This window comes from Phocoena phocoena, chromosome 3 (genome assembly GCF_963924675.1).
Source record: "Phocoena phocoena chromosome 3, mPhoPho1.1, whole genome shotgun sequence".
Lineage (NCBI taxonomy): Eukaryota > Metazoa > Chordata > Mammalia > Artiodactyla > Phocoenidae > Phocoena > Phocoena phocoena.
In genome coordinates this window covers 166,761,523-166,773,630 of record NC_089221.1, presented here as the reverse complement: position 1 = coordinate 166,773,630, position 12,108 = coordinate 166,761,523, and the positions used below count along the sequence as shown (strand labels likewise).

Sequence of the window (12,108 nt, the reverse complement as noted above, 5' to 3'; positions counted from 1 at the left end):
AATTTATTCAAACATTCCCGTATTGATGAGTATTCACGTTGCTTCCAGTTCTATCACCGCAGTATCGGCGCTAAACATTCTCTTTATATATGTATGTACATGCATATGTGTGTGTGTGTGTGTATATATATATATATATATATATATACACACACACACATACATATGTAATATATACCTCCTATGTTTTTATTTCTATAGGATAAATAACCAGGAGTTGGGTTGATGGGTCAAAGGACATGTGAAGTTTAATTCTGAATAGGTTTTGCCAAATCACACTCCCAAGAGTCTATAACGGCAATACATGGTTTTGGGTTGTTTTGTTTGTTTGTTTTGGTTTGGTTTGGTTTTTGCCGCGCTGTGCGGCTTGCAGGATCTTAGTTCCTCGACCAGAGATTGAACCCGGCCAGGGCAGTGAAAGCACCGAGTCCTAACCACTGGACCGCCAGGAAATTCCCTGGCAATACGTGTTTTTAATACACACACAGAAAAGAAATTGGAGACGTTGAAAACTGTTTTAGAAATAAATGCAAACTGGGACTTCCCTGGCGGTCCAGTGGTTAAGACTCTGTGCTTCCATTGCAGGGGGTGCAGGTTCGTTTTCTGGTGGGGGGATTAAGATCCCGCATGACGGGCAGCCCGGCGCCCCCCCCCAAAAGAAAGCAAACTCATTAAGATGTATGTTAGGGCTTCCCTGGTGGCGCAGTGGTTGAGAGTCCGCCTGCCGATGCAGGGGACACGGCTTCGTACCCCGCTCCGGGAAGATCCCACATGCCACGGAGCGGCTGGGCCCGTGAGCCATGGCCGCTGAGCCTACGCTTCCGGAGCCTGTGCTCCGCAACGGGAGAGGCCACAACAGTGAGAGGCCCGTGTACTGCAAAAAAAAAAAAAAAAAAAAGATGTATATGTTAAATGTGTGCAATTTTGTATATCAACTATATCTGAATAAAGCTTAAAAATCTGTATGCTTTCACTTATCCATAAATAAATAAAAAGTAAAACACTGTGGTATTCACCTATCAGATTAAGATGAGGAAGCCAGAAAATACCCACACTAGCCTTGGTGTGAGGAAGTAGACCTTCTCAACCACTGCAGATGGGGCACAACTGATGCAAAATCTTTGAAGACAGTTTGGCAACATCAGATTGCAGCCCCTGTAGGGCCCAATAATTCCACTTCTAGGATCTCAAATTGTCAGAAAGAATGAGGTAGGTCTTTCTGTGCTGTTTGGAACAATCGCTAGGATATTGTTTTCTTTTAAAAGCAAAAGGTGTAGAGAACAGTGTATATAGTTTGATCTCGTTGGATATATATATATATTTGTTGTGTTTCATTTTATACATAAAGGCCTGTATGAAAACAAAGTCATTCATTTCTGCCCTTTGACACAACTTAAAATATTGTATGTTACTTGAAAATACAAAGTCCCTATCTCCATTGAAACGCGTTATTGACATCTGAGAGGTTTCAGCATTTTCTTGGGAGGCTCTGTATCACATGTTTGAAGACACAGAGATGAAATGAAAACTTTTAACTGTAATTGTCCCTGCGGAGGGCCTGGGGTCTGGAGGGTGAGGAAACTTGATGCTGCTGTATATAATACTTCTGTACTGCTTTAATTTTTACCATGTGCAAGAAAGTTCCAAATGTTTATTAATAAATCCAACCCCTTTGATACTTTTCCTCAAACAAGAGCACAAAAAAAAAATGCTTCATGCTCTGGCAACCATTTTACGACTGTGGAAGAAAAGACCAAAAGAATCACATAGAGGTCAAGTTGCTTGCCAGGGCCACAAGCCCAGATTTTTCTGATGCCAGAGCATGGGCCTCTATCACAGTGCTCTCCGATTCCCTCTGGAAAGCCCATGCCAGCACGCAGGGGCAATAACTCCTCTGCTCCCAGCGCCTTGGGCTTCCCCTTCACAGCACCTGTGTCACACTGTATTACAAGGACCTCTTCACTTGTCTTCTTTACTTGTCTTCCTCCTGTATCAGACTGAATTCTGGGGTGGCAGGTCGGCCTTGGACACTGCTGCATCTCCAAGGCCTGCTGACAGGCTGAGATGTTGGGAGAAGGGACCTCCTGAGCAACTCTCTCCACCTCTAAGATTATTTCCCCTCTGGTGAACCTTTAAGTTCAGCGGAACGCAGGTGTCCCTGACCCCAGCTCAGTTACAGGGGTTTCCTAAGAACCATCTCCTCCCCATCAAGCATACAGGAGTGGAGGGATGGGAATCCCCGAGTATAAGCTCCTTCCTCTGGGTCAGAAACTTAGGCAACAAGGGGCAGAGGGGCCCTGCCCAGCTTGCTCCTTGAGTTCTGACCCAGAACTCTCCCTCCTGGGAAGCATCTACCTCCTCACAAGAGCAGCTCTGACAGCAGGTCCTTCGGCTGCCTAGACGGGAGGATGGGACTGTCCTGGCCCCTCAACGGGCAGGCACTGAGGCCCTTCATGGGAAGCGCCGAATGATACTTACCAGGATGTGGAGAGAGGTCTCTAAGGTGAGGTGTCCTGTCTCCTGAGGCCTTTCCCCCTCCCACCTGGCTCCGGAGGAGGCAGTCCGTGCAGCAGTGGCAGCCTAGTCCTGGGACTTCCCATTGCCCATCCCCTCTACTTCCTCAGGATGCCTTAGCCCAGTTGGGGCTGGCGGCCCCCGACTAGATCCCCACTACTTCCCATGGAGCCCAAGCCCCCAACAATCCCAGACTTTATATTCCTCCCCTTTCAGCAGCACTCCTCACCCCTTTCCAATCTCCCCCAGCCCATAACTCAGCATCACCATCCTATGCCTTAGCTCCCCCTTTTTTTTTAATTTTTAAAAACATTTGGGGTTTTTTTTTTTGGCTGCACCACACAGCTTCCGGGATCTTAGTTCCCTGGGCATGGATTGAACCCGGGCCCTCGGCAGTGAGAGCGCAGAGTCCTAACCACTGGACCGCCAGGGAGTTCCCTAGCTATCTTTGAATCAAACATTGAAAAAATAGAACTTCTTGTTTTCAAAAAATAACATTTACTTTTTCTTCTGATTACAAAAGTAACATATGTTCATTGTAGGTAATCTGGGAAAACACCAAAAGCACCAAAAAGAGGAACATGAGACACAGCAATTCCACCGTCTAGTGGTAAACACCATCAACATCTGGTGTGTCCTAGTATTTCTATGTGAGTGCAAAAATGTGTTCCTTCCAAACTTTCTCGGGCACATTAGTCCCCTCAAGCTCACCCTTGACCTTCCCATCTCCCCCTCTTCCCCATCTGGTCTTCTGCAAGAGGACTGTCAGGGGCTGGTCCAAGACCGATTCTTACTACAATCCTAGGGTGGGGATTGCTCTCCCCATTCATAGATGAGGAAGATGAGAATCAGAGAGGGGAAGAGTTGAGATCACAGAGCTTAATATTAAGGGGTTTTGACTCATCTGTCTGGATCCAAAGCCTGTGTCTCCAATCTGAATAAGCCTTCCATTCAGATTCCCTGCCCTCTCAAGCCCACTCAGAGGGATTCTGCAGGGGTCGGAGAAACAACGGATCAAAGTCCTGAGGCAGGAAGGCCCCTGAGTCTAGTGTTTGAGGTGGGACTCCTTGGGCCAGTTCCCTAAGGCAGGACAGTCCCAGCAGGGTCACAGAGCATCCTCCCTTTCCCCAGGAAAACATCTCATGTCTTCCACCTAATCTCATATCCTAGATTGAGAAGGCGGATTGGGTGAATCAGAAGTGGTGGCCCCGCAGCTTCCCTGGTGGCGCAGTGGTTGAGAATCTGCCTGCCAATGCAGGGGACACGGGTTCGAGCCTTGGTCCGGGAAGATCCGACACGCCGCGGAGCAGCTAAGCCTGTGCGCCAGAACTATTGAGCCTGTGCTCTAGAGCCCGCGAGCCACAACTACTGAGTCCATGTGCCACAACTACTGAAGCCCGTGCACCTAGAGTCCCCGTGCTCCGCAACAAGAGGAGCCACCACATTGAGAAGCCCACACACCGCAATGAAGAGTAGCCCCTGCTCGGGGCAACTAGAGAAAGCCCACGCGCAGCAACGAAGACCCAACGCAGGCAAAAATAAATAAATTAAAATTAAAAAAAAAAAAAGAAGTGGTGGCCCCTTTTCAGAGTGAATCCTTTTAGGCTTACCAAACTAGGAGAATCCTGTCTGCTGAGAAGGAACAGTTCAAGAGTCAGTTCCATTGGCAGGTTGGACTTAGGGAGGGGTGTTCTCTGTCCCACCAGCTCTGGGAAACCAGACCAGTTCAGGGGCTGCTTTGGCGCTGAAAGGCAAGGTTGGGAACTGGTACACAGTGCCCCCTGTAGGGCGGGAGCGACCTTCCTTGAAGATACAGACCTGGGAGATTTTGCAGTTGCAGGTAGGCGTGCAACGTGAACTCCATTCTGGTAAGTGCTGGTATCCAGGCCAGGATCAGGAGGCTCCTTCACTTATTGACTGCAGTCTGCACCCAAGATGTCCCTGGGGTCAGGCGAGATAAGCAGAGGGAAGGGGTGAGCAAAACGCTTCCGAGGTCCAGCCCTGAATGAGGGCAGGGGGGCGGACGGGATGCCCGCAGGACTTGACCCAGGCTCCCCAAAGCCCTAAAGCTGCAGTTAGAGGCTCCGTCAGGCTCAGGAACGAGAGGTCATCCCCGCCCACCGAGATGCCACACCAGACGGCGTCTCGGCACAGCGAAAAGCCTTCAACTAACTGCATCCAAACGGCTGGGCGCCGGTTCATGACCTCTGACTCTCCACGCCCCTCCCCCGCCCGGACCCTCATTCGGCTCCACGCTCCGTCCACATGTGTCCCTCTACTCAGGCTCGGGACCCCAAAGCAGCTCCTGGGCACCGCAAGCCCACATCCGGCCCGGGGCTGCGAACTCCGCGGGGGTGTTGACGGGCACTGGGAGGAGCGGAGGGAGGAGCTTTCGGCTGCGCACTTCCGCTTCCGGTTTCCGGTTTCTTAGCGACAGCGGCGGTCGGGGCTCTGCTTTCGAGCGAGCTTGGTGTGGCGTCTACTGGTGCCAGGAGATTCAAGGTGAGGTGGCCAGGTGGAGAGGCCCGGAGTAGCGGAAAGTTGATGGGACCCGGCCATCGAGGATCCGCCCGCCTGCGAGAGGCGAGGCGAGGCCTTCAGGCTACCTGAAATGGGACTGGGCCGGGAGGGGGGGGTGGGACGCGCGGCTGCCTGGGGTCCGCGGTCGCCGTGGGGTCCGAGGTCCTGGGACTTGGGGCCCAGGAAGACTGCGATCTGGGGGATTGAGGGGGGCGTGAACATTAAGTCTCAATAACCGGGTGCCTTGGGGCCTGAGGGACCCCTGAAGTCCTGATTATTTTGCTTCTCTACCCGCTCTGTGTAGCTCCATCCTGAAGTCCTGATTCTTTTGCCTCTATCCCCGCCCTGTGTAGCTCCATCCTGAAGTCCTGATTCTTTTGCCTCTATCCCCGCCCTCTGTAGCTCCAGCCAGGATGATCGAGGTTGTTTGCAACGACCGTCTGGGGAAGAAGGTCCGCGTTAAATGCAAGTATCCACTGGCGGCCGAGAGGCGGTGGCTTCCAGAGGGTGCTTGACATGAATGAGGCAGGCAACTCAGTCTATGTTGTAGGGTGATTTTAGTTAAACCCGGGGGCAGGGGTGGGAATGGGGTCCTGGCAGAGTGCATTCACTACTGGAAATGTCCACGTCGCGTTCTATCTCCCCCTTCCATTTTCCTTAATTCCTCTGCGCCCAGTACTGATGACACCATCGGGGACCTTAAGAAGCTGATTGCAGCCCAAACTGGCACCCGTTGGAACAAGATCGTATTGAAGAAGTGGTGAGTACAGGGGTAGAGCTGGGGGCTGGACAGGAGCAGGCCAGAAGTTTTTGGTTGGGGGAGGGCTGCAGCCAGCCCTTTGCTTAGGCAGAACTTCCTCAGCTTGCCTCCAGGCTGAAGGGTCTCCTTAGGCTTTTTCCTGAAAAGTTTTTATCCCGCAGGTACACGATTTTTAAGGACCACGTATCTCTGGGGGACTGTATCCTTTGACTTCTTGAGGAAGGGTCTCCATACCCGGACTTGGTTCTCTTTGTGCAATACTGGAGTCTATATGAGATTATGCACATAATGTGTTTAACTTAATACGTGGCACATGCTAAGTATTTAGAAAATGGGAGCCATGTAATTACTTTGTTGGGGGAGGAGGGTGGTTGGTGAAATGTTTGATTTGACTTGGCTTGTAAGACTTTGACACTTTTCAGTCAAAGTATTTATTACTGAGCTCCACTTGAGTTGGGTACGGGAGGTCAGAGTGGAGGGAGACTCGGGCATGTTTGTTATGCAAAAGGAACATGAACTTTTTTAAAAGTTTGGATTCTTTTCAAATTAAAACGATCCAAATTAAAATGTGGCCACCCTGACCCAACTGTGACAGATGGGAGGGGTGGGGATGGATCCCACAGTGAGGATTCCTTAACACCTGTACTTCAGATGAAATCCACGATGGGATGAACCTGGAGCTTTATTACCAATAGGACAGAATTCCTTCTCCCTGTCCTTCCCTCTTCCCCCACCCTCGCCCCCCACACTAATATGGATGCTTGTGTTTGAAAACTCATGTTAATAAAAACTTAGAGGCTGCTTCATTCACTGTTGTCATCTTTGAGTGAGGGCTATCTCTTGAGGGGATGGTTGGCATCTGGTCGTCACTATATTCTCAGTACCCAGCTGCTCAATAAGAGTTCAAGATTGGATCAATGAGGGAGCCAGTAGACTGGGAGCCTGAATGGAAGACCAGAGCTCTGGGGCTAGCCATGTGTCTCTGAAGGTCAAGAGATCCTGGGATTATTGTCTCCCTAAGAGACCAAGGAACCTCTGGGTAAGGACAGTAGATGTAGTAGTTAGGAATACAGGTTTAGATTCAGAGAGACTGTGGGTGGAATCCCAGCTCTGCCACCAACTGTGCCCCTGGGCAAGTTACTTAATCTCCCTTAACCTTCATTTCCTTATCCAAACTGGAACCAACAGTGTTTACTTCAGTGGTGTGTTGTGAAGTGGAGATGAGATAAAGCATGATTAAGCAGCCACAGTTCTTAGCGCTTACGAAATCCTGTGGACAGAGTGAAACAGTCTGGCATAGGCTCTAAGAAGAACCCAGCCTCAACAGTCAGACCAACTGGGTTTGAATCTTGATCATTAGCAGTGGAATTTGGAGGAGTCAGACTCTCTGATCCTCAGTTTCTTCCTCTAAAAGGGGGAACCATGATGACAATCATGTTTCCATGAGATAATGATGAGATAATGGAGAATGATGAGATAATGGAGTTAAAACAGCAGGATGGTGCTTCCCTGGTGGCGCAGTGGTTGAGAGTCCGCCTGCCGATTCAGGGGACACAGGTTCGTGCCCCGGTCTGGGAAGATCCCACATGCCACGGAGCGGCTGGGCCCGTGAGCTATGGCCGCTGAGCCTGCACGTCCGGAGCCTGTGCTCCGCAACGGGAGAGGCCACAACAGTGAGAGGCCCACGTACCAAAAAAAAAAAAACAAAAAACAGCAGGATGCCTGGCATTATTAGCTGTCTCCTGCCTTCTTCCCTCAGGTTTGAGTAGACAGGACCCCAAACACTCCATTTCTGTTCCCCTGGCCACAGATCCTGGGGTCAACCTTGGCCCTGTCCTTTCCCAGAGCCACATTCTGGAGCTGCTTTGAGAGTTTCACCTAGAACCTTGCTCCATCCCTTCTCCCCTCTCTGTGTATTGACTTGGCTTATCTTCCTCAGGACATAACCATGTTCAAGTCTAGCCCACTGCCCCACCCAGGCTCCTGCCTGCCTTTTGCCACCAAGCTTCTTGGGATGCAGACCTGCCGGCTGCCTGGGGTGATGGTCTCACCTTGGTCTCCATTGGCCACCTCCCTACCTGCTCCCTTGGCTTCCCTCCTGTCCCTAGGACTCCACTTCCTCCTGACAAGTTAGAAATCTCTGTTTTCTGGTAACCCTGTTCTTATAGGTCAGTATCCTTCTTACCTGTCTGCTTAAAAAACAAACCCACCCAATTTTTTTTTTTTTAATTTCATGACAACCTTGACAAGGTGAGTCCTTGTTTTCAAATCAGCATAGAAAATTACAGGCCAAAAGTAAGACCCCACTCCTGGCCCCATTCTCTCTCCTGAGGTCAGGCCTTTTTCAGTGCATTTATATAAACTTCAGTTTTATTTTTAAAAAGACTGTGCCAATAACTACTTGTAAAAAAAATCCAAATGTTTTGTTAAAAATTGTTTCTTATTTTTATAATATCCCCACCGACAGTGGCAATAATTAACATTTGAGTGAATCCAGAAGTTTTCTGAAATACAACCTATAGTTTTTATACAGTCGGAATAATTATATATTATGTAATATTTGCATACCATTCAGCGGTTTGCTTTTTTATGCTTTCTTTCTATATAAATTATCTGTTTCATTCTTTTTAATTAGTATTTTTATTGATTTTTGTTTGCTTTTTTTTTTTACATAAAAGGGCAGTATGCAGGGATTTTTGTGGTGATGGAACTGCTATGTCTGGAACTGTAGTGGTGGATGCAGGACTCAGCATTTGCCAACCAGGACATAGGGAGAAAGATGGAATGCAGGCTGTCAAATAAATCTGCCTGTATTACAAATGAATCACATGTCCCCACCAAAGGGGTTAGGGGAGAAAGGAGCTGACTTAAATAACCTTGAAAAAGTAATTTGATTTAATACTGTAAGGATAAAGAAAAAAGAATTATATACAAACACTGTACTTTAGTTGGTAACTATGTTCCTTACAGTGGTATAACTTAGCAAATCTGAAACTAGTTTTGTACATGTATACACACACAGGGTTGGATAATATATTGTATATAATTAGAGCCAGGTTTCTTGCTGCTGGAGAAAGAAGTTACAAATAAAACTAGGAGAGGGTACAGTGGAAGGGAGTGGGTAGAATGAACCCTGTGGGGCTGGATTAGAGTTGGGAGTTATCAGTGTGGACTCATGGTTTTTGTTTAATATGTTTACAGACACATGTAGAAATACAGACATGTGCATATATCCATATATTTCCTTTACCCACTTAGAGGGACCAGAAGCCGTGACACCCCAGTATCAGTGAGCACACCCAGCAGCCAGATCTTGCTTTCTAAATAATATTCTCCAATAAAAGGAACCAGGGCTTCTGAGAGAAGTAATTTGGGGTGGGGGTGGTGGGGAGGAGAAGTAATTGATTCCAGAGCTAGGGCAGGGAAAATACAAGCTGAGCCCGTATTTTCCTGCTCTTATAGGTCAATATCCTCCTTACCTGTCTGCTTAAAAAACAACCCCCCAAAATTTGTGTACCAGAAGGTAAGAAGTACTCAAATAAAAAGGATAGAAGCATGTTAAAAGGGCACAGAGGCCAACCTGTGAAAAAGCTCTCAGTGGCCAAATTTGGAACAACTTGAGCAACAAAATAACGATAGTATTGGATTATAACCCAAAGAATTAAATGTCCTTGAGCCCATGCTCATATAAATAAATAACTGAATATGTAAATGAGTGGGGGAGAAGGGACAACTCTTCATTACAAAAGGATTTCAGTTAGTTGTAGAAGGAAAGAGAGAAATAAGAAATCACCCACCCTTGGACCACCGTAGTAATAACTGCTGTAGGCAAGATGCATTAATAGATGCTAAAATTAGTGGGCAAATTTTAAGCAGAAGTAGGATATTTGCACAGTCTCAAAAGTATCTCTCCCAAAAGTAGTTATTCATTACAAAGGGGAAAATAGTTCAGATACTGCCCTAACCAAGTGATCAAAAACGTCACAACTGAGAGGCAGCTTCTAAGATGGCCCCTAATGATCTCATGTATTCATGCCCTTGTGTGATCCTCTCCTCTTGAGTATAGGGTAGATCTAACTTCTGACAAACAGAATATGGCATAAGTGATGGTATATCACATCTGAGATTGGGTTGTGAAGAGACTGGTTTCTATCTTGCTTGCTGTCTTGCTCATTGATGAAAGCCAGATGCCAGGTTGTGAGCTGCCTTACTGGCCCCCAGCCAGTAGCCAGTGAAGAACTTGTGGTCCTCAGTCCAGTATCCTGTTAGCAACTGAATCGTGCTAGCAACCATAGGAGGGAACTTGGAAGCAGATCCTATCCAGTTAAGCCTTCAGATAAGACCACAGACACCCTTGCTGACACCAGCTAAACTGTACTGGAAACTGAGATGGCAAATGTTAATCCACTAAGTTGCGGGGTAATTTGTTATGCAGCAGTTGAAACCCTAATACTACCAGTAATACATTGCAACATCATTGATCACCCAGTATGATGCACTGAGAAGGGCATATCATCTCTGTGGTATCCCTCCCAATAATGCATAACCTCAGTCTAATCATGAGAAAATACCAGACAAACCCCATCATGACCAAACATCAGAATGAGAGACATTCTACTCTACAAAAGTATCAACAGCATGAAAGACAAGGAAAGACCTAGAAATTGACATATATTGGAGGAGACTAAGGAGACATGACAATGTAGATCCTGGAACGTAAAAAGGATATTGGTGGTAAAACTGGGGAAATTCTTTTAAAGTCTAGTTTAGTTAATAGTACTGTACCAATGTTGATTTCTTAGTTTTGATCATTATTCTGTGGCAGAATTTCTCAAGTTTTGGCACTGTTGACATTTTGGGTGGATAATTCTTTGTGCATTGTAGGATGTTCAGTAACATACTCAGCCTCTACCCACTAAATGCGAGTAGCATCTCCTTTCCTCCATTTGTGACAATCAAAAATGTCTTAAAACATTGCCAAATGTCCCTTGGGGAACAAAATCACCCCTAGTTGAGAGCCTCTGTTCTGTTATGTAAGATGCTAATATAAGGGAAGGCTGGGTGAAGGACATTGAAAACTATACTACTTTTGCAGCTCTGCCCTAAGTCTAAAATGATCTTTTAAAAAGTATTATTACTACTGTGCTCATATATGCTTGTAAAAAAGAATCAAAATGTTATGTTAGAACTTAAGTTCCCATTTCTTCCTTCACCTGAATCACCAGTGTTAGTCATTAACATATTTGAATAAATCCAGAAATTTTCTGTGATATAAAACTAGTTTTTACACAATTGAGATAATTGTACATACTCTAATAATACACATAATTAAATTATTTTTTGTTGATTTTTTTTTGGTTTTGTTATGCTTTCATACATACTATAATTGCCACATTGTACTGTGACTTGCTTTTTTTTTTCACCCAGCAACACATATCCTTGCTATGGACCAGACATTGTTTTTGAGTGCTTCACATAGATTAACTCATTTAACCTTTACATCAAAGGTATTTATGAGAGGGGCTTCCCTGGTGGCGCAGCGGTTGAGAGTCCGCCTGCTGATGCAGGGGACACGGGTTCGTGCCCCGGTCCGGGAAGATCCCACATGCTGTGGAGCGGCTGGGCCTGTGAGCCATGGCCGCTGAGCCTGCGCGTCCAGAGCCTGTGCTCCACAACGGGAGAGGCCACAACACTGAGAGGCCCGCGTGCCGCAAAAAAAAAAAAAAAAAAAAAAAAAAAGGTATTTATGAGATATGTATTTTTCTTACCCTCATTTTGCAGATGGAGAAGCTGAAGTGCACAAGTTAAGTGATTTGTTCAAGGTCATAGCAAATGGTAGAGCCAGGCTTTGAACCTAAAGCAATCTGGCTCCTGTGTGCTCTTAACCTTCAATTCCCATCCTGCCTCTATAATTTGTCATAGACATGTTTCCCTGTGTTTCATGTCATTACACCTCATTCTTTTTAACGGTTATGTAAGGGTCTGTGCTATAGATGAACTGTAGTTGAACTCTTCCCTGTTGGTGTCTTGACTCCCATGTCTATCTCCAGCCCTAGGTCTTCAACCACCTCCTCAGTGTCCCACGAGTGCCACAGACTTAATTTTAAATTGACTCATTCAACTATACTTAAATAAAAAATAAATTAAAAAAATAAATTGACTCAGACTGAGCTCATCATCCTCCCATCCGCGCCTCCCATCTGAATGGCAATGCCAACACCCACTAGTCACCCAGGACGGAGGCAGGAGCCAGACTGGGAGGAAATAGGTGAAGTAAAGTAGACTCCAACGGAAATGTAAGGTGCTTGGGTCAT

The 12,108-nt window shown here is 46.7% G+C and overlaps 1 protein-coding gene across 2 annotated transcripts; it reads left to right on the top strand.

Annotated features, from left to right (window-relative positions):
- Window positions 1-4,985: 4,985 nt before the first annotated feature.
- Window positions 4,986-6,594, top strand: UBL5 (ubiquitin like 5). Of its 2 annotated transcripts, none has more exons than XM_065874557.1 (5): window positions 4,986-5,097; window positions 5,437-5,503; window positions 5,711-5,794; window positions 5,956-5,993; window positions 6,446-6,594. In XM_065874557.1, exons 2-5 carry the CDS (start codon window positions 5,448-5,450, stop codon window positions 6,487-6,489), a joined length of 222 nt encoding a protein of 73 aa, XP_065730629.1. In that variant the 5' UTR covers window positions 4,986-5,097; window positions 5,437-5,447; the 3' UTR covers window positions 6,490-6,594. The 2 variants fall into 2 exon arrangements, with proteins under 2 accessions (XP_065730629.1, XP_065730630.1); XM_065874558.1 differs by having other exon boundaries at window positions 4,992-5,016.
- The last annotated feature ends 5,514 nt before the right edge of the window (window positions 6,595-12,108 follow it).

Bases quoted from the DNA above. Each gene is read 5' to 3' on its own strand.
- UBL5 (XM_065874557.1), top strand. From the start codon at position 5,448: ATGATCGAGGTTGTTTGCAACGACCGTCTGGGGAAGAAGGTCCGCGTT. The intron at 5,504-5,710 runs GTATCCACTGGC...CTCTGCGCCCAG, and splicing joins AAGGTCCGCGTTAAATGCAA to TACTGATGACACCATCGGGG. The intron at 5,795-5,955 runs GTGAGTACAGGG...TTTATCCCGCAG, and splicing joins AAGATCGTATTGAAGAAGTG to GTACACGATTTTTAAGGACC.